This window comes from Pantherophis guttatus, chromosome 3 (genome assembly GCF_059756535.1).
Source record: "Pantherophis guttatus breed Tessera chromosome 3, ASM5975653v1, whole genome shotgun sequence".
NCBI lineage: Eukaryota > Metazoa > Chordata > Lepidosauria > Squamata > Colubridae > Pantherophis > Pantherophis guttatus.
This window is the reverse complement of record NC_142065.1, coordinates 107,595,288-107,621,502: the sequence shown is the minus strand read 5'-3', so window position 1 is coordinate 107,621,502 and position 26,215 is coordinate 107,595,288. Positions and strand designations below refer to the sequence as shown.

The 26,215-nt window shown below is 38.8% G+C and overlaps 1 protein-coding gene, 1 long non-coding RNA gene and 5 other non-coding genes across 9 annotated transcripts; 1 reads left to right on the top strand and 6 right to left on the bottom strand.

The window, feature by feature from the left end:
* Window positions 1-1,472: 1,472 nt before the first annotated feature.
* On the bottom strand, window positions 1,473-14,721 carry LOC117661193 (uncharacterized). Of its 2 annotated transcripts, none has more exons than XR_004589908.3 (11): window positions 14,353-14,721; window positions 12,471-12,503; window positions 12,200-12,238; window positions 11,727-11,815; window positions 10,339-10,381; window positions 7,698-7,746; window positions 6,244-6,268; window positions 5,742-5,774; window positions 5,030-5,088; window positions 4,066-4,096; window positions 1,473-3,875 (listed from the first exon to the last, which is right to left on the bottom strand). It is a non-coding gene; the product is annotated as an uncharacterized LOC117661193 (long non-coding RNA). The 2 variants fall into 2 exon arrangements; XR_015733509.1 differs by lacking the exon at window positions 14,353-14,721 and adding an exon at window positions 13,900-14,171.
* Window positions 4,849-4,927, bottom strand: LOC117661296 (small nucleolar RNA SNORD79). Its single transcript, XR_004589949.1, has one exon. It is a non-coding gene; the product is annotated as a small nucleolar RNA SNORD79 (small nucleolar RNA).
* Window positions 6,103-6,180, bottom strand: LOC117661297 (small nucleolar RNA SNORD47). Its single transcript, XR_004589950.1, has one exon. It is a non-coding gene; the product is annotated as a small nucleolar RNA SNORD47 (small nucleolar RNA).
* LOC117661299 (small nucleolar RNA SNORD44) lies at window positions 7,822-7,886 on the bottom strand. The gene has a single exon (XR_004589952.1). It is a non-coding gene; the product is annotated as a small nucleolar RNA SNORD44 (small nucleolar RNA).
* Window positions 12,073-12,152, bottom strand: LOC117661300 (small nucleolar RNA snR60/Z15/Z230/Z193/J17). The gene has a single exon (XR_004589953.1). It is a non-coding gene; the product is annotated as a small nucleolar RNA snR60/Z15/Z230/Z193/J17 (small nucleolar RNA).
* LOC117661298 (small nucleolar RNA SNORD74) lies at window positions 13,659-13,739 on the bottom strand. Its single transcript, XR_004589951.1, has one exon. It is a non-coding gene; the product is annotated as a small nucleolar RNA SNORD74 (small nucleolar RNA).
* ZBTB37 (zinc finger and BTB domain containing 37) lies at window positions 14,678-25,604 on the top strand. 2 transcript variants are annotated; one of them, XM_034409778.3, is made up of 4 exons: window positions 14,678-14,775; window positions 18,516-19,466; window positions 21,461-21,560; window positions 23,221-25,604. In XM_034409778.3, exons 2-4 carry the CDS (start codon window positions 18,544-18,546, stop codon window positions 23,707-23,709), a joined length of 1,512 nt encoding a protein of 503 aa, XP_034265669.1. In that variant the 5' UTR covers window positions 14,678-14,775; window positions 18,516-18,543; the 3' UTR covers window positions 23,710-25,604. The 2 variants fall into 2 exon arrangements, with proteins under 2 accessions (XP_034265669.1, XP_034265668.1); XM_034409777.3 differs by having other exon boundaries at window positions 14,756-16,286.
* Window positions 25,605-26,215: the final 611 nt, after the last annotated feature.

The window sequence follows — 26,215 nt, the reverse complement described above, 5'->3', positions numbered from 1 at the left end:
AACAAAATTGTAGACCTGCACCAGGCTGGGAAGACTGAATCTGCAATAGGCAAGCAGCTTGGTGTGAAGAAATCAACTGTGGGAGCAATAATTAGAAAATGGAAGACATACAAGACCACTGATAATCTCCCTCGATCTGGGGCTTCACGTAAGATCTCACCCCGTGGGGTCAAAATGATCACAAGAACGGTGAGCAAAAATCCCAGAACCACACGGAGGGACCTAGTGAATGACCTGCAGAGAGCTGGGACCAACGTAACAAAGGCTACCATCAGTAACACACTACGCCGCCAGGGACTCAGATCCTGCAGTGCCAGACGTGTCCCCCTGCTTAAGCCAGTATATGTCCGGGCCCGTCTGAAGCTTGCTAGAGAGCATTTGGATGATCCAGAGGATTGGAAGAGTCATATGGTCAGATGAAACCAAAGTAGAACTGTTTGGTAGAAACACAACTGGTCGTGTTTGGAGGAGAGAGAATGCTGAGTTGCATCCAAAGAACACCATACCTACTGTGAAGCATGGGGGTGGCAACATCATGCTTTGGGGCTGTTTCTCTGCAAAGGGACCAGGACGACTGATCCGTGTACAGGAAAGAATGAATGGGGCCATGTATCGTGAGATTTTGAGTGCAAACCTCCTTCCATCAGCAAAGGCATTGAAGATGAAACGTGGCTGGGTCTTTCAGCATGACAATGATCCCAAACACACCGCCCGGGCAACGAAGGAGTGGCTTCGTAAGAAGCATTTCAAGGTCCTGGAGTGGCCTAGCCAGTCTCCAGATCTCAACCCCATAGAAAACCTTTGGAGGGAGTTGAAAGTCCGTGTTGCCCAGCGACAGCCCCAAAACATCACTGCTCTAGAGGAGATCTGCATGGAGGAATGGGCCAACATACCAGCAACAGTGTGTGCCAACCTTGTGAAGACTTACAGAAAACGTTTGACCTCTGACATTGCCAACAAAGGATATATAACAAAGTATTGAGATGAACTTTTGATATTGACCAAATACTTATTTTCCACCATAATTTGCAAATAAATTCTTTCCAAATCAGACAATGTGATTGTCTGGATTTGTTTTCTCATTTTGTCTCTCATAGTTGAGGTCTACCTATGATGACAATTACAGGCCCCTCTCATCTTTTTAAGTGGGAGAACTTGCACAATTGGTGGCTGACTAAATACTTTTTTGACCCACTGTACTTGAGCTGCTTTTATCTTTCCAGGCAGCATCCATTCAGCCTGAGCATGCCAAAGCATGTCCAAGTTCCATAAATGTTATGAAATATCCCAAGTGCATACCTGGTTATGCATAAATTACACAAAGCATCTTATAACACAAGTGAAAATTAGTAAACTTAAAAATTAGTTTTATTAGTAAATGAAATTGCAAAAAGATTTATATTAAATGGTATGTCATAGATTGGTTTATTTTCATAATTAGTAGCCAAAAATATAAGATACACTCAAAAGTGTTCAGGAAGTAAAATCTTTATTGCACAGTGTTTATCTTTTTAATCTAATGACATCTAGTTTAGATTTATTTATGTAATTTATATGCCACTTCTCCCAAAAGACTCAGGGCGGCTTACAAAGAAAACATTCAACAATTCAAAAATTACATAAAAAATTAAAATCCAATTAAAATTTATTAAAATTATTTCAATGTAAAAATCCCCCAACGGATCAGCCCATTTGATAAAAGAGCCACGTCTTTAGTTTGCGGCGGAAGGAGTGGAGGTTGGGGGCTGTCCTAAGCCTGGTGGGCAAACCGTTCCAGAGGGTCGGCGCTCCCAGAGAATGCTTTCCCCCTAGGGGCCGCCAGCTGACATTGTCTGGCTGACGGCACCCTGAGGCGGCCCACTGTGGGAGCGCACGGGATGATGCGAGGATGGCAGGAGATGATCCTACAAGCACCCCGGAACTAAGCCATGTAGGGCTTTATAGGTGAGCACCAGCACCTTGAAACGGACCAGAAGGACCACCGGCAGCCAGTGCAGCTCGCGCAGGTGTCACACGGGAGTAACAAGAAGCCCCCGTAACAACTCGCGTGGCCGCATTCTGGGCTAGCTGTAGCCTCCGGGTGCATCCCAAGGGCAGCCCCATGTAGAGGGCGTTACAGTAGTCCAACTGAGAAGTAACAAGGGCGTGAGTGACCGTGGCGAGGGCATCCTGGTCTAGGAAAGGGCGCAACTGGCGCACTTGTGTGAAGGCCCCCCTGGTCACGGCCGTCAAATGATCTTCTAAGGATAGCCGTGAATCCAGGACACCCAGATTGCGAACCCTTTCTGAGGGAGTGAGTACCTCCCCTCCTATCACAAGTGACGGGACCACTAGATCACGAGATGCCGGGATCCACAGCCACTCAGTCTTGGATGGGTTGAGTCAGAGTCTGTTTCTTCCCATCCAGGCCCACCTGGGACATCACGGAAAGGGGATCCCCAGGGTGGAGATATAAAGCTGAGTATCATCAGCATATTGATGGTACTTCACCCAAAAACCACAAATGATCTCATCCAGCGGCTTCATATAGATGTTAAAGAGCAGGGGGGGAGAACCGACCCCCGAGGCACCCCACATCCTCAGGGAGGATCTCTGTCCCCTGTCCATACAAACTGTGAGCGGCCAGAGAGGTAGGAGAACCACTGTAAAATGGTGCCTCCTACCCCCAACCCCCCCCCCGTCGCTGCAGTAGGATACCAGCGGCTTTTGATGGTATCAAAAGCTGCTGAGAGGTCAAGAAGGACTAGGATGGAGGAGCAACCCCCATCCCGGGCCTGCCAGAGATCATTCACTAGGGCGACCAATGCAGTTTCCGTGCTGTAACCGTGCCTGAAACCCAATTGGTACGGGTCCAGGTACTCAGTTTCCTCCAGGAACTGAGGGAGCTGCTGTGCCACCACGGACTCCACAACCTTCGCTATAAAGCATAAGGGACGTAAGTCGGATAGAGGGACATCTCCCTCCGGCCCTAACCAGGTCCCCGTGATGCAGGCCAGGTCCGCGTCCTCATCAATTAAATCTCGCACGAGGAGGGCCTTGTTCATCACGGACCTGGCATTTAGGTACACCAGCCGGAGTCCAGGGCTCCGCACTCCTATATCCGCGGGGGAGCAGGGAGAGCCTGGGGGGGAGCACACCACCGTTTGGACACAACGGCGGCTATCTCCATAACCCCTCCTCTCACATTGCCTGCCTCTCCCAACCATCACAGGGATTGAAAGACCCTCTCTCCACCTAGCTTCTTCTTTCCCTCCCACTCCCCCCCCAACCATCGGACGGGCCAGGTTGCTGAACCATAAGAGCCACCCCCGGCTCATTCCTCCCCACCCGCCTCCCAGGTCCCCTTAAAATTTGGTTAAAAACTCTAATTAAAAAGCCCCTCAGGCCCCGCTTTGGAGCATGCCACCACTCGGGTTTCCAAAACTCATCATTGAGGTAGGCCTTCGATAAATAGGAAGGCCATGACCGCGAGAGGGGAGCATCTCGCAGCGAGAGGAGGTCCACCGAAGTATAAGCCAGTTGAAGAAATATAGGGGGTAGATGAAAGGCGACTGTGGGCGCCGGAGATGGTAAGCAGGAGACGGCCGATGCAGTACCACTGCAGCTGGCTGTGGGAAAGCCGGAAAAAGATTCACCGCTCTCTCACAGCAATGAAAAGTTAAGTCAACTGCGACAATTTTTTTTTTAATCCGGGGGAATTAGCCGCAGCCGCCCTCTCACGGCGACTAGGTGGCAGAAAGCCGCCAGCGGAGTCATGAATCATCCCCCCAGTAATGAAGCAGCAGTAGTTATCCAGGACTCTTGGCACCCACGCCCAATTCCAAAATATCTTCCAATGTATTTGAAAATAGTAATTTCTGGACAGGTTCTCAGATCTGGAAAGAGAAAAAGGAAAAGGAATCAAGCCAATCTATTTCCCATTTAGAGATACAAAACAATATTAAATGTGAATGGGTCAGATCTTGGATATTCCATCACATATTCAGAGAGAGAGTTCAAGATTGGGGTATCATCATTTCACCATTCTCAAGAAATAAACATGCTAGTGTAGTAAGGTATACATACCTTGAAAGCCAAATGTCAGTTCATCAACTACCTAGAAATCAGACACAGACATTAACTTTTTACTTCTAACTATTGCACAAAATTGACTTTTTACCTGCATTGTTTCTTCCATGTATGGTTGAACTGTGGCCACAAACAAATTTATAATACCTCTACAAAACTTCATTATTTTGCTAAAAACAAGGAGAAATCCTGTTTGAAAAGCTAAAGAAAGCTAACAGGCTTTAGTAGCCTCTACTGTTAATTAGAAAGATGGCAAGATGTTTATTTTCATCCAGATGTCACAATTTTAAATTCCCGTGAAACTGAAGCTGTTTCAATTAACAGATCAGCTTCCAGCTCAAAGCATTGTAGATTCCAATTCAAATTTTACTTGAAAATCTCATTTTGCACTTGCGATAGGCCATTCTGCAAATGTTCATTTAACATCAAAATTATTTTGCATGTCCCCACAATTCCATTCTCTTAAATTATGTTATGGCAGAAGATACGAAATGGAATTCAGCTACCTTGAGCCACATGGGAACAAACTATGGCATTTGCTGTAATTCTTATATTTTCTGCCTCTTAAGTACTTTTTTTTTGCTAAGACAGCTCAGTTTCTAATAATTAAAATACAACATTTATACATCTTGCAAAGCCAGGATCACACATGGCAATTCTTGGTGCTTTTTAAAGACTTTCAAACTGGAATACACAGGTTTATTTCAAGAACCAGCCAATTTTTTAATGCTAATTTTATATATTATAATATAACACAACATATTTAGTTCACATCATTTGTACTGTCTCAGTAAAATTGTATCTTCACTATTTTTCAGAGAGATTCCCATTGTTCTTTCCAATTTCATCATTAACAGTACAAAGGAAACATTTATTTTAACACAAAACAAGACCAGAGAACACAAACTGCTTCATTTGGAAATCTAATGCCCCCTTACAACCCTTTAAAATATGAGCTTACCATTATAGTGTGAAGTCAAAACTAATCTATCCATCAGGTGCCACTGTCTTTAAACTAATCTGAAATGAAAAATATTCTAAGCCAACAGTTTATGTAATTGTGCAAAGCAGATACTATTTGACTAGCAATTCATTTGATCTCAGGTTTTTAACTAAATTATGGTATCATGACATATCACTAAATATCAGCAACATAAAGCCTCAGTGTTTTCAGTTCTCAGAAAAGTTTCTGTCCACTACTCTTAAAACATCATAGGCTTTTCCAGCAAAATCAAACTAATGTTCGTTGGTATGTTTTCTTTCAGAAGTCAGGGAACAAAACAGGCAGCAAATGTGCCCCCCCCATTTTGGAAACATTATCCTTTTTGCCTGTGTTGAGGTGTCCCTACTCTTTTTACAAGATTGCTTTTTATAGAACTGAGTGGAGGCCCAATGGGGCATTGATACCATTCACACAGGCAGGATTGCTATTTCTGGTGCAGGAATATTCCAGTGAGGTATTTGGGAGGAGCGGATTATGCAAAAATGAAAACATCACATCTAGTCTTAGTCAATTTTCATTCCACCTTTAATACTTTTGTCATGAAATCTGACATGGGGAAATTCATAGCGAAGATATTAGAGGTATAATAGGAGCATTCAGCCTGCAAGTCATTCACCCATAATTTTATCAACTTTCAAGACTGAATAATTAATAATAAAAATATACTGACCTTGTTCAAGAGCTTCCGTAAAACAGTAAACATCTATTCAGTTTTTGAGAAATGAAAAAACATTTATTATAAAACTGTAGAAAAAGACTCAGAAATATTTTCAGTTAATTCCTTTCTAATTTTTGCTCCAACATTGGGTAAGGAAACCTACTTCCTGGTGGAAAATAACCAAACTTAAAATATGCTGACTAGAATTATACATTGCTATAGCTGCAGAATTAACACAAAATAACCCATTTACAATCTTATGTTCTTGAGGAGTAGGAAGAAGGTACTTTTAAATATAAATCAGTAAGTTAAAGTGATAACTTGGGAAAGCAATTATTTTCTCTGAATGCCTAATCATAAGACTGAACAATGTAACCTCAGTGAAAAGTGGAACGGATTGATGCTAATATCATGAGTATTCATCTGGCAGAATCTAATCTCATCACTGGTTACAAGTTGATAGAAAGCTTTGAACAAACCATTAATACAGAATAAATGAAAACTAAACTCTTACCTCAATCCAATTCCATCCTCAAAACCTAGTTAATATAAAAAAAATACCCGTTTATATACGCAAACACAAAACATTGGAAGTTTTGTATTACAAAAACAAAGTAATATTTTTTTCACCCACATCCCAATTTCAGTTCAGGTATTTCATAATATAATAAATATAATAAAATAATAAATATATAAAAATAAAATAATAAATAAATAAACAGCTTAGGGCCTAGTTATTTACGGGACCGCCTACTACCACCAATAGCCTCCCACCGGCCAGTACGCTCTCATAGAGAGGGACTCCTCCGGGTGCCGTCAGCCAAACAGTGTCGACTGGCGGCCCCTAGGGGGAGAGCCTTCTCTGTGGGGGCACCTACCATCTGGAATGAGCTCCCCCCCCCCGGAGATACGGAGGATCCCGGATCTGCGCTCCTTCCGCCGTGCTGTGAAGACCTTTTTATTCCATCAAGCGGGCTTGGCCTGATCTCTTCCCTTTTTAAATATGTAAATTTTAATCTGTTTTTAAATTATTGGGGTATTTTAATTTGTCTGGGCCAAATAATTTAATTTGATTTTATCAGGTTTTTAAATTTTGTGTATTTATGTATTTTATTGTTGGCTGTTCACCGCCCTGAGTCCTTCGGGAGTAGGGCGGTATACAAATCAAATAAACAAACAAACAAAAGCTTTGCTAAGGTTAACCTTTATTCTAAGGTTTAACAGATCAATCTTGAAGATAGAAGTACTCCACAGAATTCCATGGACCGGTTTCTAGGTCTTCAATAAAACTTTGACTGGACTACATAGCCAAACTCAGAAAAGTTAAACAGTAACCAAAAAGAGTAAGGATATTGTCATCCGTCCCATTCAGTAAAGGAAGACCCCCTGGACCATTCTTTTGACCAAGATTATACTTTCCTGAAGCAAAAGTGGTTACAGAAGTAGCAAAGCGGAATCTGCTGAATTAGTGCAAAAACAATACACATAACTTTCTTTTTCCCTGGGACTCCCTGCCCCCCCCCAATCAGTCTTTGACCCATTGAAGTTTCAGGTTGTTTAGGTAGCAGACTGTGTGCATCTGCTTCATCTCCACATTCTTTTAGGGCTGGATTGGCACTTCTTCCTTGTTGGGCTGGCACTGCTTGGCGCCCCTCCCTCCCCCGACCCACTTGTTCTCCCACATTCCATTCTCCCTCCCCCACTGCAAAAATGTCAGGGAGCAGAATGCAAAGTGATGCTAGCAGAATGGTGACCATGACAGATATGCTGTTGGGAGGTTTTCAGAGCTCTATGCAGAATAATCTTCTGAACTCATCTTTAGGATATCTTATCAAACAGGCATTTTCACATTTATTAATATAGAATTATTAAAACTTATATTATTTTTAAGGACATCCTGTTTGCAAAACACTATGCAATTTCTTGCAGTAAATCCACATGGTTAAGCTGATATCAGTAGTAGCTTACCGCTGTCAGCAGTTTTGCTCTTAAACAACTCCTTGTGTTACTCCAAGTCCTAAAGAGAAAGAAAGGTTGATGATAGCTAAGAAAATGATTTTTTTAATCATGGAAGATCCAGATAGGTGCCCAAAGTCAGGTAGAGCTAATCAGACCTCCATCTTTAAAGTCAGTTTTATTAGCTTCTCATCATGCAGGCTAACAGCATTAAATGCTTAAAAAATAACAAGTATATTTTAATTAACACATAAGAACTATCTGCTACATATATGCAAGAAATACTGCTCAAATTTTTCCCAGGAGACTTTGGAAATTCTTTATGGATTTCCAGCAATTTGCAATATTCAATTTGCCACAGAAATAGACAGGATCAAACGGAAAAATGCTTCAGTAGAATTTTGTTATTGTTCTACTCATCACAATTTATGTTAGCATCCACCATTTTTATGGTTACTAATAAAAGATTATAAAAACAGCAATTAAAATTAAAATGGGCCTGGTGGCTCAGCAGACTAATAGCATTGTGATTAACACCAGCTGTCTGCAATTACTGTAAGTTCGAATCTCACCAGGCTCAAGGTTGACTCAGCCTTCCATCCTTTCTAAGGTAGGTTAAATGAGGACCCAGTTTGTGGGGGCAATAAGCTGACTTTGTATAAATATACAAAAGTATGAAGGCTATTGCTTAACGCATTGTAAACTGCCCTGAGTCTCCGGAGAAGGGCGGCATATAAATCAAATTAAAAAAAATAAATTGTATTGTATTGTATTTGTTTATTGAATAGCCCGAAGGCCTTTTCAAACAAAACAGAAAAGAAAAAGGGAAAAAGACAAAACAGTTACAAAAATAACAATCTAAAAATATATGATATATGACATTAAAATTGTACAATATCAGATTTCAATAGCTAAGTTGCCAAGACTAGATAACCCAAATAAGATAGCTCCTCTCTAACTCAGCTCATCTTTCTTACAATCAATGAAATTTTTTTCGATATAACTGGCTCGTATTGCTGTCATCCTTTTAAGATATCGATTGATAGCTCTTACCAGGGGAGGAGAGTCAGCCTTCAACAGAAATGCTAATTTATGCCTTATATTCCAGTGGGGAAATTTATTTATAATTGGGGACAGATATTGTTTTCTTACTTCCTCATACAGCCTACATTCGAATATTATATGCGCCGTGTCCTCCACGACGGTTTACCCCACATATGCATGTTCTTTTGTCATACGGGATTTTCCGGTAACGGCCGAATCTAACGTTGGCAATTAAAATTAAAACCTACAGATGATTAAGACTTTTATTAGTTAGTCCAAATGGCTTAGGTAGGACCTATCAAAGGAACAATTTCTCCCATGACAAACCTTCATATGGCAGATGAAGCTCTTTGGAAGGCCTCTTTCTGACAGATGGGAGAAGACATTCTAAATTGCTTTCAGACAATGGAATGTTTGATTCCACCCAATGTTCTGTAAAAATGCACTTTTTTGCCAGGCTTTTGATTCTTAGATGATTTTTGTATTTACTTTATACTGAAATTTAACCTTTATATGTACCTTACCCTACACTACTGACATACGTATCAATCTCGGTGCTTTGTTGCCCACCTCCCTTAGCCACTGCCCTTGAATTTGCATATCTAGCAGTCTGCTTAAATTCACAGGATATCCCCAACATGCTTGCATGCCCCTCTTCAGTCTTCCCTAAAAGTCCTTAGAAGAAATGCTGGCTGCAATTTCCTGCTTTATTTATTTATTTATTTAATTTTATTTCTATACCGCCCTTCTCCTGCGGGACTCAGGGCGGTGTACAGCCAAGATAAAATATAGCAATATAAAATTTAAAAAACATTTTAAAAAACGATTAAATAATTTTGGCCCGAGTTTAAAACAACCCAATTAAAACTGAATTCAATTAAAAACTGAGAGGATGGGATCAAGCCAGCCCGGCTAGATGGAATGTGTGTGTTTTCAGGGCCCAATGAAAAGTCCTGAGGTCTGATATCGTGCGTATCTTAGGGGGCAGGTCATGCCACAGAGAAGGCTCTCCCCCTGGGGGTCGCCAGCCGGCACTGTCTGGCCAACAGCACCCTAAGGAGGTCCTCTGTGTGAGCGAACCTGTCGGTGGGAGGCTACTGGCGGCAGAAGGCGGTCTCGCAAATACCCCGGCCCTAAGCCATGGAGCGCTTTAAAGGTGGTCACCAACACCTTGAAGCGCACCCGGAAGACCACAGGAAGCCAGTGCAGCTCGCGCAGGAGAGGTGTTATATGTGAGCGCCCCGTCGCTCCCATAATCCCCCGCGTGGCCGCATTCTGGACCAACTGCAGCCTCCAGGTGCACCCCAAGGGGAGCCCCATGTAGAGAGCATTGCAGTAGTCCAGGCGGAAAGTGACGAGTGCTTGAGTGACCGTGCATATGGAGTCCCGATCCAGAAAGGGACGCAACTGGTTTAGCTTTAGTTTTATGCAGTACAGTAGAATTCCTTCCTTACAGGCATATAGGGAATTGGAGGAATTTTTGACAGAAATTTGGAGAAAAAGTTTCTCAGCATTGAACTAAAATACCAAATATTAGTCCTAAAAAAAGGAATATCTTTAATGTTTTATAATATTGCTCAGTAAATCAACTTTCTGTATTTCAACTTGCCTTTTCTTGAGGTTCTTCAGAGACAGCTCAATCCCATTAAGACCTGTAAAGAGAATTATTTTCTTAGCCTCTAGCCTAATTTTTCTTCACAAAACATTTTTTCTTCCAAACCGTGCTGTGATCTACTGTATCAGTGTATATTCAATTTATCCTCATATGTATCAGCGACCTGATTCAGCATCATATACAGTAGTATACATTTGTCCTTTTAGCTCCCAATCCAATTGTTTGAACATTAGCTGTTGCAGATAAATTAAAGATGAATGGACGCAATTAAAATGCTTTGCATCAGCAAATTTGCTTTACATTTCTAAGCAACACAGCTGATGTGTCGTAATTGCAGATCAGCAAAACAAATTAGCAAAAAGAATCCAATACAACTTTTAAAAGGTGGAAGATGCAAGTCAGAGAAAATGAACAGATCCCAAGCATGAAAGATCATTCTTCAATTTAGAACCATGGCTCAATTTGTTTTTTCCTTTTGTTTGGCAAATTGAATGAATTCCAAACTCAATATGTAATAACTACAGAAAAACCAGTGGCCCCCATCTTGATAGCATTTTAGAGGCCCTTAAAGACATGGCTCTTCATGGCTCTTTGATTAAGATGGGGTACAGCCTTGAAGATTTCAGCATACTTAAAAGATTGCTCACAAGAGACTTATGAAAGGGAATGGAAAAGATGGATAGAATATGTTCAGAACAAATATCAAACTAGAAAGTATCAAATAGCTTTTATTTGAAAATAATGTATTAGAAATATTTTAATGTAATGAGGGTAAAAAGAAAAATTATAAAGGGGAGGGAGGGGTTCAAGTTTTTATATAAGTGTTATATTAAGGGGGGGGTTGTGTGTGTTTTTTTTATCTTTCTTTACCAGTTATGAGTACATTATAGGGAAGTCTGGGGGGAGGGGAGGGTTAGGGAGGTTGGGAAGTTTGGGGGGTGGGTGGGGGGGGGGAAAGGGGTGAAAATGTAATTGTAAAACTTTTGCAATAAAAAAAAAAGATGGGATACAGCCTTGTTATAAGAATGGGCATTTTTTGTTGCTGTCTGGTTTTATTTGTTCCTTGTTTTTACTATTGTTTTCTTGTTTTTCATTTATAAATCACCTAGAATCACTGGGAGTCTGGCAGTGTGCAAATTTATTAAATAATGCTTAACAAAGACTAACGAAACTAGGATGCTTGCCAGTTTAACTATACACAAATGCAACTATGATCTTGTTGTAAATAAAGAACCATTAAATAAGAACTCATAATAAAGGACTGTGACAATTTAAGAATACCCAAGAATCTTTCTGGTAACATTGAAACTGTTCATAAAGTACTGCCCGGTAATGCAAAAAAAGCCTGTAATAGATCATATATTTTTTTCTTTACAACTTACATGTTTCATCATCTAAAGTTGATCCATATTAGAGAACCCGAAGGCCAGCACATCAGTGGGTAGTGTTCCCATATTTGCAAACACAGAATCTGTAAGAGATATTCAGTTTAGCTGCTAGGACATACAACATGAATATAATATTGTGGAAGGAACATATAATTTATTTTAAATTCAGATATAATTAAGTGAATACAGTGGAACGATACAATTTTCATGTTTACCAGCAGAAATCTAAAAAATGTTAATCAGCTACCAAGTTACTGTCAGAGGGGTTTTTAATGAGCAATTACTCGAAGTAGGCCTATCTGTAAGAGGAACAATCTAGGAGCAGACCATCTTTAAATAGAGGATGCATCAGATAGGAGCGAAAGACAAAGAGTTCATCATAAATTATCTGCTGAACTATGTTTTCATCACACGCATCCTTCCTTGGACAAAATAACCTAACAGACTATTTATATCTTACAACTTACCAATCCTTGTTCCATGATCATAGAATCATTTGTGAAACCCTGTAAAGAAAACAGCAAATATTTTAAAGTCTGTTTCAAATCACAAAAGGGATGAAGATTCTTTTTAAGAGCATAGATTGTGCCTCAGTTTGAAACAAAGGTGGGTTAAGCGTTCTCATCATTACTTTTTCAAGAGTAGCAAATAAGCATCATCATTATGGCACAAAGGCACAACTAAAGGTACTTTTTATTTACTTAGCTTTCTGTATGTACCACAAGAACAGAAACATACCTTTACAGACAGCATTGGCTTGAGATTTTGTATCTACAAAGGAAATAGGCATTTATCAGACAAGAATTATTTTAAAAACAAAATAGACCTAATAAATGTTGGCAGTATTTTGATTGGGAATATTTAGAAATCCAAGCTCCCTTTTGACCTGCAGCCTTAAAACTAATTATACTGCCAACAATGAGGACTCTTTGCTTCCTCTTTGAGGAAGGGAATAAGGACTACTGTATAAAACTTTCTCAGTTTAGCCTACAACTTTCAAGCAAAAGCAGCAAGTTCCTCACACTTTCAGTTAAATTGGATGTAGATGCGGGATGGAATGCCTCAAATATTACTGCAACTTGTTCCTTGCCACAAACATGATTTTTTTACTTGCACTATCAGTGCAAATTTCTTAACGCATTGTAAGCCGCCGAGTCTCCGGAGAAGTGCGGCATATAAATCAAATCAAAAAAAAAAAAAAAAAAAAAATTACATCAGGACAAAAATGAGTCATCTCATGGTCGCTTCCAAAAGACAAAGATGAAATGATTCAAAATTTGTAGTTTTGAAATGTCATTATTATCGATTATCATTATCAAGTGTTTCACACTAATAGCCTTTCAATAAACAGGTTTCTCAATGTGCAGTTATTGTGTGAGTCATAATTCAGATCAGATATAGAAGTTGCTTGTTATGAATTATGAAATATGTAATTGGAATGAGTTTTCTCTCATGTATTTTTTTATCCATGCTTTCCCTCTGCCAACTGATCAACATTTTGATGCCTAAGCAACCTGTGTCATACATCCTCATTATTGCAGTAGCCATTGCTAAAACGGCCATGTGACACAAGTCATTAGAATTAGATGAAGACAATCATTAGGGAAGATTCCATCTGAATAAAGCTGAATCTAACTGAAAAATTATTCCCCTCCCTAAAATTTCTTAAGTAATGTTTAAGTAAGGTTGGGATCAGATTATATTCATCAATATCTTATCAAAATTAAATATTAGTGCCATCAGATCTGTTAGGCATAAAATGCAGGGTAGTTGAGGTTGGAGCAGCTTATTTATAGAAAAATAGCTGGAGTTTTGATGCTTTCCCTTACTTAAAAAAATTCGATTTATTAATGTTTTGGGGAATCAGAACATAAATTTTCAGGCAGTTGGAAATGAGTAATCCTTGCCACACCTAAATTAAGATCCTAATCCTGCTCAGAAATTGTTGGCATTCATCACAGTCTCAGATGTCCCTACCAACGTAATTTATCATCATTTGCAGGTACGAAAAAACCGTGTTTTTGGGGTATTACTCCGAAGGTGCCTAAGTTGTTTTCCAATGTAATTAAATCCATGTTTTGCAGTAAATACCCGCAAATCATTTAAGTTTAAAAAAAAAAAACCAGCTTTAAATAGTTTATCAGAGATCGATCTCTGCATCACGTACTTCGGATCCATCCGAAGATCAACGCGAAGAGAGGCTGGAGCTCACCGTCTCAGTACATCAAGTTCCTTTTTTGAGTTTTACTCTCTGGCCTACCGAGGAAACTCAACGCAAAACTTGCATGCCGATTTAATAAGGGGAGCTAGCATTATTTATTCCGTGAGGGATTAGTTTTCAACATTTTCAACTTTTTAGATCATCAGTTTTATGCTTTCCCCAACCACGAGGCCCATCTGGAAAGGCTGTTCCTTTGAGCCGTTATTGCAGCGCCATCTATGCTCAACGGCCAGCAGAACTAAACATGAGGGGGGGGGGGACGGAATGCGTGCTATAATCCAACGCCATCCGTGCCTCCCCAAGGTCATCCACAATCAACGTTACATTTTAAAGGCCCAACTCCTCTATAGAAATTAGCAAAGCAACACTTATTTGGGGGGGGGGTATTACAATACTTACATAACACCACAGCCAAAGGCAGATTCCAAAAGAGAAAGCGCAGGCCGCAGCCACCCTTTTTATACACGCTGTGTAGCTCACGGGGGTCACGTGACGGGCACGCTTCTTTGCATAGCTCCTCCTCCCGTTACCCCTCCCTAGAAAAAATGGTTCCTACGCACAACAGTCCCCCACTTCCCCCCACCCCACCCGCTTCAGCGCCACAAGTACCCAGGCAGTCCGCCAGGCGCAGGTTCCACCCTCTCCGTGGTGGGCTCATTCCTGTGGGTGTGGCTACCTGACGCGAAGATTGTTTCAGTGGGGCTGGGGGGAAAGCAAGTCAATCAACAAAGACGAAGGGGGATATGTACTTCCGGGGCGTTTCTCTTCTGGGGGGTTCGCTTCCGGAAGGGTGTTCGGGCTCGTCCCACCCCCCCCTTGGAGGTACGTAGGCGATGTATTTCGGTCCCCTCGGGAAAGGGAAGGAGCTCGGGAGAGTTGTTCTCTCTCCTTTCTTCCCACCCTCGGGCGCACTCGAGGACAGTCATTGTGGGGTACTTCCCAAAAGGACGGTGTGGATTCTGCATGCCCCCCCCCCGAATTTCTAGTCTCACTTTTCCCCTTCTGTATCTTAGCAACGGAGTTTGCTCCTCCTAAAAGATATTTCTCTGTACAAGGTTGCCTGTCCTCCTCTTCCTTGATCTTTTGCACCTTCCCCCCAAATCCGCTGAAATCTGTCAGTTTGCAGTCACTGTACTTGCCTTTTGATTCACCCATACATTCCTCCCTCAGTTTGGTTATTTTAATTAACTGTCCTCTTCAGGTACTTTTTGTTAAGAGCAAAGTGTTTTTGTTTCGTTGCAATTTGCCCAGGTTTTTGGAGTATTTGGATCTAAGAAAGGGGTTCTGTGGAGAGAAAGGTTTAGAAAGTTGGAAGGAGGATTAAATGCTGCCTTGTAGTCTGCTCTTGCCTGCATGCCTCTTTAGAAATACTCCAAAATGAATTCAGTAGTTTACTCTTTAGTCTGCATGTATCGCTGTTTGTGCGAAGAGATGTTATAGAACTTCATTAAAATTATGTGTAGTGTGGAGAAATTGTCTGATTTCTTTTGAAAAAACTGAAAAAAAGTTTATTTCTCTAATCGTTTGTAATGTTGGGAATTTTTTTTTCCTGTTTAATTAGCAGAGCCAACCAAAGTTCCAGATCAGCAGTAGGGTTAGGACAAACCAGAATAACAATTCTGCAGGAGAATAAAATAAATATATGCAATTAATTGCTTACAATAGCTTACATGGATTTATAAGAAAAATGTTCATAAAGAAACAATTTTAACAAATGTAGAAATAGTGTAAATGCTATTGAATAATGAAGCATCAGCCTTATTGCCTTCATGAAAATATTTGATTAGCCACAGTTGAAGCTCGACTGCATGGAATTCTGTTGTTTCACTTTGGGTTTTCTTATTGTTGGACATCTGAACATAGATCTGGTCTGGAATCAGGATATGGGAGCAGGTGTATATGAGGGAAAGGAAAATTTGATAAAAAGATTTTAAATTTCCTTTTTTTAAAAAAAATGAACTTTGAATTGTAATATATTTAAACTATATTTCCTAAAATTAGAAAGTCACATAATTAATATGGTTTATCACTTCACTTCATGGTAAAAATATTCTATTTTTTAAAGTCTATGGCTTCATAAATTATATACATAGACTAGAGCAGGGGTGTCAAACTAATGTTGTCACGGCATCACATGACGTATCAGGACTTTTTCCCCCCCTTCGCTAAACCGCGTGTCTGCGTGGCCAGCACATGACGCATCTGGCCCACAGGCCGGGAGTTTGACAGTCATGGACTAGAGCAACATGGAAAGGCTATTCTGTACATTTTAAGAAACTTTGCTCAGAAGAATCTGTACAACATCTACGGTATTCCTACAATGGATTCATGAGGTCTTTACGCATCTTGTTAATTTTCATTGTGTTTCTATAATTTGTGCATAACAGTCTGCATATAATTATTGCTGATATCTATCTGCTTTTAGACTGAAGTTTACTTGTTTTACTACTTTATTATTAGCAATTCTAAAAGTGTTCACTATTGTGTCCCTGCAATACCGTAGTAGACTAATGCAATAAAATACAGTTAATGGATGTTCCTTTTTGTAATACAATAGAAATAAAGAATTATAAAGCATCTATCAGGCTCTGTTAATTCTCTGTAAGTATAAAAGTCCATGTTCAAAGCTCATAAAACAAATTTCAAATTACGGAATATTTTACCATAATTTTTACCTTACCATAAGGAAACATAATTAAGAGTGAATACTGAGTATCCTGTGTCACTCCAATAAGAGATTTGTGTTTAGAACTGGATATCAATCCAAGATTAATGTTGCCATACACTAAATAAATAAACAAGGTTAATAATACCGCAATCTTTTTTTTTCTTTCATAAAAAATGGAAAAGAACTATTGAAAAAATAGAAGCAGATGGAGAATACTAAATAAAAGAAGGATATAATGTATTTTGTTCCTAATAATTGAAATAATTATTAATAATTGCTAATTATTGCTAATTGCTAATGAAAAAAGGACTGTAATAGCTGATATTTTCTATCCTTTTTTCACGCATTGAGCATACCAAAACCCTTCTTGCCATGGGTGAAAGTAGAATTCCAACTGTGTCTGTTCATTGCAGAAGAAATATTGGAAGGACAGGCTGCATACATTAATTAAATAAGAGTGAATCTAAGGAAACTTGTCTGAAAAATATAACATAGATATAGATCAGGGGTGTCAAACTTGTGTCATCACAGTAGTGTCATTTGATGTATCAGGACTTCTTTCCCCTTCGTTAAACTGGACGGGGGCGGGGCCAGCACATGACGCATCCAGCCTGTGGGCCACAAGTTGGACACCCCTGATAAAGATGAACTGATCAACCTTACAATACCCAAAATAAATAAGGTACAACATGCTGCTTTTTATGTTGAAGTGGCAAATAACTTTCCTAGCCCCTCAATTTGCAAGATTTATTCTTGTATGGTATTTGTTGCTACATTCATAATGTTTTGTCAGCATAAGCTGTTTTCATATCCATATATCCTTGCAGTATTCTTAAAAGAAATCCATTCTGATGTCTTCTGATTTTTTTTCCCCCCCGAATTAGTATAACTACCAGGAATATCATTACCTGGCTAGATAGTAAAGAGTTTATTTGCATATGGAAGGTACAGTTTTTATAGGTAATGTTACTATGTGACTTTGAAAAACATATTGAATACATGCACACATGCAGTATACCATTCTTGCATTAACTATCACCTTGACTAATATATAAGCTGACTACAGAGTTTACTATAATGGAAATTTTTATTGTTCGTCAATATAAAATAAATATAGTTTTATTTTCAATGAATTTTTATTTATCAGTATCAATTCTATGTGTATTAGTGAGTGAAAGGTATATTACCATGATTGGTCACAATGAAATGACATGCGAATTAGTAGTCTGCTGTATCCTTACATAGATGCCTCACAGTACTGCACAGGTTGGAGAAGCCCCTTTATCAACATTATAAACCAAATTGTTTACATTTGCCCTAAACCTTTGATGGAATTTCCATCTTAATTTGAGATTTTGATTATCAAGAGGGATGGCAGAAGTCAGATCCTATGTATAAAGTGTTGGAAATAATGTATATACATTGTACTGTTTTCATTAAACGTTACAAGTTAGGCCAGAGGATAATTTTATTGTTTTGCCCTTCAGAAAGCTATTAAAACATTTATTCATATCTTCCCACTAATTACTGAAAAACTAGATGAAAATTCCAGTTCAGTTCATGAAATAAGTAACATTATCTTATAATGTAACATTACCTATTTCCTTTATTGGTAACATTGTTAATTAGCTGGCATAATTGCAGTTGGAATGTTGAGCAATGGCAATATTGTTAAGAGAAACAGTTGAGAAAAAAGAACATTTACTACTCAATTGCCAACATTCTGTGTTTTTTCTGCATAGCTGTTTAACAAGAAAATGTGTCATTCACAAAAATCACATGCAAATTGATATGAAAAAGTTGTGTTTTTTTTTTTTTTAAATGTCATGCATTACAAAACATGTAGAAATGGAGAAGCTCTTTCTAATTCAGCGGTGTATTTTTCCATCATTAGGGTTGCTCCACCTGCAACTGGAGCCATCATGGAGAAAAGTGGGAACATTCAGTTGGAGATTCCTGATTTCAGCAATTCTGTTTTGAGCCATCTTAACCAGCTTCGCATGCAGGGCCGGCTGTGTGACATTGTGGTTAATGTGCAAGGCCAAGCCTTTAGGGCGCACAAGGTAGTGCTGGCTGCTAGCTCACCTTATTTTCGAGATCATATGTCACTCAACGAAATGAGCACAGTCTCCATCTCTGTTATCAAAAATCCCACTGTGTTTGAGCAGCTCCTTTCTTTTTGCTACACAGGGAGAATATGCCTCCAGCTTGCTGATATAATAAGTTACCTGACAGCAGCTAGTTTTCTACAAATGCAACATATAATAGACAAATGTACACAAATCCTGGAGGGAATTCATTTCAAAATTAATGTGGCTGAAGTTGAAATGGAATTGAGCCAAACAAGAGCAAAGCATCAAGAAAGGCCCCCAGAATCTCATCGAGCTTCCCCGTCTCTAAATCGTTCTCTGAGTCCTCATCATAGCACTCCAAAAGGCAGCCGTATGGGCCAAGTTAGTACAGTTCTGGATATTCGGGAACTGAGTCCTCCTGAGGAGTCTACAAGTCCTCAAATAATTGAACAGAGTTCAGATGTGGAAAGCCGGGAACCCATACTGAGGATTAATAGGGCAGGTCAATGGTATGTAGAGACAGGAGTGGCAGACCATGGTGGGCAGGGGGATGATGATGTTAAAGTCCTTGGAGCAGTGCGAATCAAAACAGAAAACTTGGAGGAGTGGCTGGGGGCAGAGAATCAGCCATCTGGAGAAGATGGGAGCAGTGCTGAGGAGGTCACTGCCATGGTGATTGATACAACAGGACATGGATCAGTGGGACAAGAAAGTTACGCTTTGGGCTCATCAGGAACAAAAGTGGCCAGGCCAACCAGCACTGAAACAGACAGGTAAGACTATTGCTTTTTAACACTAATACTGTGTCTTTGTCTACCTTTGCCATGTCAAAGGTACTGTAAAAATGTTAGAATACTTCAGGCTTAATTCCTGCTGTGTAAAACTCATAATCTAAAATCATTGAAGTGGAACAAAACATATAAAAAAGGCTACCTTTTCCCCCCTAATAGGGGGTGAAAATTTAGGTGCGTCTTATACACTGAATGTAGCCCACCCACCCACTGGCCCCCTTTGGTCTCTGCCTCGCAGCAAACAGCAAGAAAAAACAGCTCCTTTCAGCTTCAGCACAGCCTAATTAGCACAAGTTGATTGGATCGGCCTCCCGACTCTCAGCTGTTTTTCACAGGGCTCTGCTGCTTGCTGCAAAGAGGTAAATTGCTAAACCAGATTTTTTTTTCCTTGTGCTAATCAAGCTATGCTGAAAATGAAAGTAAAACAGGCTGTTTGCTGTTATGAGGCAAAATTGCGCAGAGGCAGAGGGAGATTTCTTTTTCTTCTTTACCTCACCAAAAAAGATAGGTGCGTCTTATACTCTGGTGCATCTTATACTCCGAAAAATACAGTAATTGGATGTAGTCTATAACTTCAGAAAGTGAAGAAGTAGTGAACTGGAGAAAGAGCCAATTAAGAGTATGATAGTGAGAGTTCAACTTCTAAAAAGAAAATGTACAGAGCTTTTTAAGTAGGACTTAATTTGCCTCTGGCCAAACTTTATTTAAAGTATTCTCTGGATATTGAAATAAATGAGATATGTTGATTAGTTGGCATTTACCAGAGACAGTGAATAGTGAACTTTGAAAAAAATGTGAGGTCCTAATATTCAGTGAAAAATCATGTGATAATCTTTTAAAAACTAGAATTTTAGTAATAGCCAAAAAATTGCAAGATACTTTTGTAAGATGGACAGAATTTTTCTCTATTTAAAAACAGAGAATTGCATGCTTGCAGGTCATGAGGAAAATTTCAAATCTCTAACTTGGTCTGACTAAATTGTAACCTTTTCTTCAGTTGATTCCTCAAATATCAGTGAATTTTTTCTGCTTTTGTTTTGTTTGAATAAGTTTATTTTTTTCTCAGCATTCCCATATCTAAGTATGTTGGTTTTAAAGTTTGATACTGATTTTTAATTGAAATGTTTTAAATTATGGGCCAAATTTCATTTAATTATTTTTAAAATTATTTTAACTTTTGTGTACAAATGTTTTTATTTTGGCTGTTCACCGCCCTGAGTCTAAAAGGAGAAAGGCGGTATATAAATCTAATAAAAGATAAAGATAAAGGAGCCTCTGGAGCAATGGCTGTAACTAATTTGCCAGTTCAGATATTATATTTATTTATTTATTAAATTTCAGCCAATAGTTACTACAAACCATGATTTGAAAAACTAAACTTGATTTACTAAAACATAATTTTATAGTCATCTTAGTGATTAAGGATAGTTTAATCTAATTAAGCTGTTTTGTTTGGAGAATGTTCTTTCTTAACTATAATAGGAAATATTGAAGAAATACCCCTGCCTGATCTTGTGTAGGAGATGGCCTCTGTGGTTTGATTATGAGATATAATCTGCTTTTGTTACATTTTGATATGCTAATTTTTTGTTTAACATTTTATGCAACAGTTTTTGGAAATTAAGAGATTTAGTAGTCTGTAAAAACTCTAAAAAGTATTTTTTTTTCTTAGTACTTCATATGCAGGCAATGTACAAATCTCATATTTCTATTTTGACAAATTTGTTTCAGGCAAAGCCATCTTTTCTTATACTAAGATATTTCTTGAGTTGAGAAATTAAATTGCTTCATAAAACTTTAAACTACCATTTATAATTTTATAGTTTTCTTAATTTATTTCTGTTTGCTTTATATTTTATCCAATCTCTATTCTCCCTATTATCAGTTAGTGATGAAGTAGAATCTCCATTGTTTCTTTTTTTTTAGAGCATTTGTATATTACACAAACAGCTCTTAATCTCATTTTCCTTCTGCAGATTTAGCCCTTCTGGTAGTGTGGTTACTGTAAATGATCGGTACAGGTCAAAAAGTGAATCTCCATGGCGGATGGATGAACCTAAGCAGCCCAGTTCCCAGGTAGGTGTCTCTTGGTGAGCTCTGTGATGATAATCATGATGCTGATGTTTTATAACAGTAGTTATAGAGAAGCACTTTGCAGTTGGTGTGTGTGTTTATGTGTTATTAGTGTGTGTGTGTGTATGTGTGTGAGATGAAGAGAGATAGAGCAAGTATTAAGGTGCTGTGCTAAGAATGGAAAGGTTCTAGTCTTACATATGGAAGCCCAATTGATTGAATTTGGTCAGTCATTTTCTCAGTCCTAGACTGGGAAGTCAAAAGTCACTATCTATTAACCTGTAGATTACTGCAATGTGTGCATAATCCACACAAACACACACAGACACACTCTGCTACTGTGTTATATGGTGGGTTAGTGGTGAATTAGACATGCTCTATTATTAATTACAATAATATAATATTATAATATAATAGGGTATAAGTACTTCATAAAATAGGTCAAATGAATTTTGGGAAGGAATGTGAAGAAACTGGTTTTTATATGTATCTAAACACTATTAATCAGTGAATTAATAAGCAGACTTTTACTAATGTATCTTGAAGGAATGCAGTAGCTCAGTGGCTAAGATGCTGAGCTGGTCGATTAGAAGGTTAATAGTTCAGCGGTTCAAATCCCTAGCGCCACGTAACAGAGTGAGCTCCTGTTACATGTCCCAGCTTCTGCCAACCTAGCAGTTCGAAAGCACGTAAAAAATGCAAGTAGAAAAATAAGGACCACTTTGGTGGGAAGGTTACAGCACTCCATGCACCTTTGGCATTTAGTCATGCCAGCTACATGACCACGGAGACTTCTTCGGACAGTGCTGGCTCTTTGGCTTAGAAACAGAGATGAACACCTCCCCTAGAGCCAGAAATGACTAGCATGTATGTGTGGGGGAACCTTTACCTTTACCTTACTAATGTATCTGGAAGCAATAAACCCTCTTTACGTTTCAGAATTTTATCTTGTTTCCTAACCCTATCTGCTCAGTATGCACATAGAAAAATGTTAAAAGCAAAATTATAACATGCGTATTGCATTTTAGAAATTTAACCTTAGTCATCCCATCATCATAAGAAAACCCTCTGCATTTGGATACAGAAAATGTTTTATTTCATCTTAGGGATTTGGATGATAAGCACAGGACAGTTTAGTGAAATAGGGCAGTCCCACATTATTGTGAATCAAACTAAACATTTTTAATTTTGTCCAACTGATGAATATGTAAGACTCTTTTAGACCTTAAAATACTTCTTCCTCTGTGCTAAAAAAAATTGCTGGGGTTGTTTAATTTGCTTAAGTGGAAGACTTCAAGGACAATCCCACACAAAGCATGGTTAATTTTTTAAAAAAATATTCTAGTATATGTATTTTTAAATTACATGTAGAGTATTAAAATTAAAACTTTCCATGGTACATTGACATTCATGCCAGTCAAATCATTTAGTCCTACAGTATATCTTGTTTTTTGCAGTGATCACCATATGATTCCAGGAAGTTTCAGGCAAGGCATAAACATAACAGTCTTTGTTGTTTTGTCTTAGTCTTTAATACTCTGAGAAATAATGCTTCTAAATCTGGATTTCGCTGATCAACCATAAAGATGTCTAAGCCTTCTTGTTAATGTCCATCATCATATTTAGCTAACATTTATTTTTCTTCATAATGTTTCTGTTCTAGGTGGAGGAGTCAGCTATTGTTGGAGTAAGTGGCTATGTAGAATATCTCCGTGAACAGGAAGTTTCTGAACGGTGGTTTCGTTACAACCCACGTCTGACTTGCATCTACTGTGCCAAATCCTTCAACCAGAAGGGTAGTCTGGACCGGCACATGCGACTTCATATGGGCATCACACCTTTTGTTTGCCGGATGTGTGGCAAAAAGTATACCCGCAAGGATCAGTTGGAGTATCACATCCGGAAACATACAGGCAACAAGCCCTTTCACTGCCATGTCTGTGGGAAGAGCTTCCCCTTCCAGGCTATCCTCAACCAGCACTTTCGTAAGAATCACCCCGGCTGTATGCCACTGGAGGGATCGCACAGCATCTCTCCAGAGACCACTGTCACCTCCAGAGGGCAAGCCGAGGAAGAGTCTCCTCTTCGGGAAGAAACTGGTCTGGCTGGGGAAACGGCACAGGGATCTGTATCAACTACTGGGCCAGATTGAGACCAGATGCCCAGTGGATCAGGGGATCTTCTGTAGGATAAGCAAACCCCACTGGGATGGTGAGCTCCTATAGTTGGTTGTGCAATGTTGCCACTGGACGAAGACACTCCTGAGAGGTTGCCAAAACAGAAAAGATTCAGTACTGTAACTAAAGTGCTTATGGTTTCCCTTATTTTTCTCCATCTCCTTGGAAAGGAGAAAACAAAAACTGGGTCAACTAGCCTCTGATTCAGGGATTAACAACTTCGGAGGGGTGGGCTGTTTTGTTTTGTTTTTAAGTATTCAGTAGTGAACAAGGAGAAATAGATTTTTCTCATTTCTTGGCAACAGATCCTGTGGGCCTATGGACTGCAGAGATCTAGCTATGTGTACGCAGAGCATCAGCATCTGTATTTATCAAAATCATTATACCTCCATAAGATACATGGGGTCAGGAATTGGTTTTTGTTGTTTTGTGCCCCACTCTTATTTCCCAGGTAATTCTTTTTTGAGAACAATGGCTGTTGTACTATAACCAACCATGCCTAAGTGTATTTTATCTCATTTTCATTTGATGTATCTTTTAAAAAATTGACCCATTACCTAAGGGCTTTTATTAGGGGGAGGGGGCTTGCCATTTCAACATGTGTGGCCTTGCCTGTTTGTTATAAGGCTAGCAATTTTTTGAGCAGTATTTTAAAGATTACACAATATTTAAGTAATTAAGCTACTGAAAAAGAAGGCAGTAACTGCAGTATGAGGTTCTGCCATCTTTGAATGATATTTTCAGTTGTGAAATATGGGTAGTGCAGAACATGTCACAATTCTTACTTGTTCTATGTGTGCTGCAAAAACTGAAAAGTAGATTTCTAGTTATGATGAATTTTTAAAACAGTGGCTTTTTCCAAAGGTCATCCTTTGCCTCTCATGCACTTGATCTAATGAAACAGCAATATTTATATATCAAAATAGATGGATATCGGTGGGAGAAGAAATCCTGTTTGTCTTTGTTTCCCTGTTTGATATTTTTATATGAAAAACATGCAAAAAACATGCTCCTACAATTCAGTGGGGTAAAAGCTCCCATTTCCTGTAAGCAATGAAAACTTTTCCTTTACACTTCTATAATATTTCACATATGAAGTTGGGGAGATCTCACTTTCTCTCTCTCCTCTCTCTCTGCCAAATCCAGCAAATATGCATCTCATGTTTCTTAATATTCTGTTTATAACTAAAAGGTTACATGTGCAGGAGAGCAAATATTTCAAATAAGTGTCTTACATTTGCAAAATAAGTTCTAGTGGTATTTAGTAGCAATGCTGTAGAATAAAGGTGAAGAGTTGGCATAATGCTAATATTATAGATTATACGGAGTTAAAATGGCTGAAGCAAAACTTACAGGAGAAAGCTTGAGATGTGGTGGAGCCACGAAATGAATGGAGAGAGGAATTATAATGTTATGGTAAAGAAAGAAACAGCTTTTTGGTGAACATGCTTAGATTTGTATAATATTAGTATTTCGCCAATCTTGCCTTCTTACTCCATGCATTTCTTGCTTCTAAAAATGAAACTCTTGATTATGCTCGCAGGAAGAATGAAAATTGTTCGAAGCTCTCCCCTTTCCTCCCGATGTGTGCATTTCTTTTTTATGTTAACTGAGGAATTTGTTCCATTCCCCAATTCATGATAAAGCAAGCAGTGATTTTTCTTTGTGATCACAAAGATACACAGATTCAAAACTCATTGAAAAGATTAACTCATACTTGTTTAAGAGTTTGACAAGATTCTCCCAAAGCCACACACACATGTTTCTTCTGGATGAAGTAGGGAGGATAATAGATGTGAATATATCTATCTATATGCTGCTTTAATCATAACTTTCAAATCTACCAAAAAGAAACAATTTACACTAAAAAGAATTGGAAAATATTTCTAGTTAGTTTATAACAAAGTTTTTAAGCATTTAAGAATAGAATTTTAAAAATGTTACCAAACTTGTAAGGCATACATTTATTTATCTACAAGTATGATATAAATATATATATATATATATATATATAAATATATAATTATAATGGGAATATTTCTTTGCTGAATTGATGACGGTGTAGCATTTCTATATAAGAGTTTCCTCCAAAGCAGAATGCAGCAAAAGTCCATACATATTAAGGGGGCAAAGAGTTGTAATGGATTGTTGAATGTGGCATTTACAGAGCTGTGAGTTCCTTTTGGACTGATACTGTGAACAGAGGAGTGACCAAGTAATCCAGGATTGTGTCATCAGTCATTACCTGCTTGCTGGTCAACTCCTCTTTATTTAGCCTGGCCAGAATCACTGAGAATTTCTTGCCTCTTAGCCCAGGCTTCGTTTTAAAAGAAAAATAAAGCTTGTGAAATGTGCTTTTAGTTGCAGCCATTGAAAAATGTCATTTTTACTTGCATGCAAATGAGCCAATATTCTTGCCTGTCTTCTTTTGAACTGGGTTTATAGCTTTAGTTATCCAGTCAGCTTATTCATACAAAAGGC

Excerpts from the sequence above, each read along its gene's own strand:
- ZBTB37 (XM_034409777.3), top strand. Across the intron at positions 19,467-21,460 it reads ACCAGCACTGAAACAGACAG|ATTTAGCCCTTCTGGTAGTG; the intron begins GTAAGACTATTG and ends TTCCTTCTGCAG. Across the intron at positions 21,561-23,220 it reads CTAAGCAGCCCAGTTCCCAG|GTGGAGGAGTCAGCTATTGT; the intron begins GTAGGTGTCTCT and ends TTTCTGTTCTAG.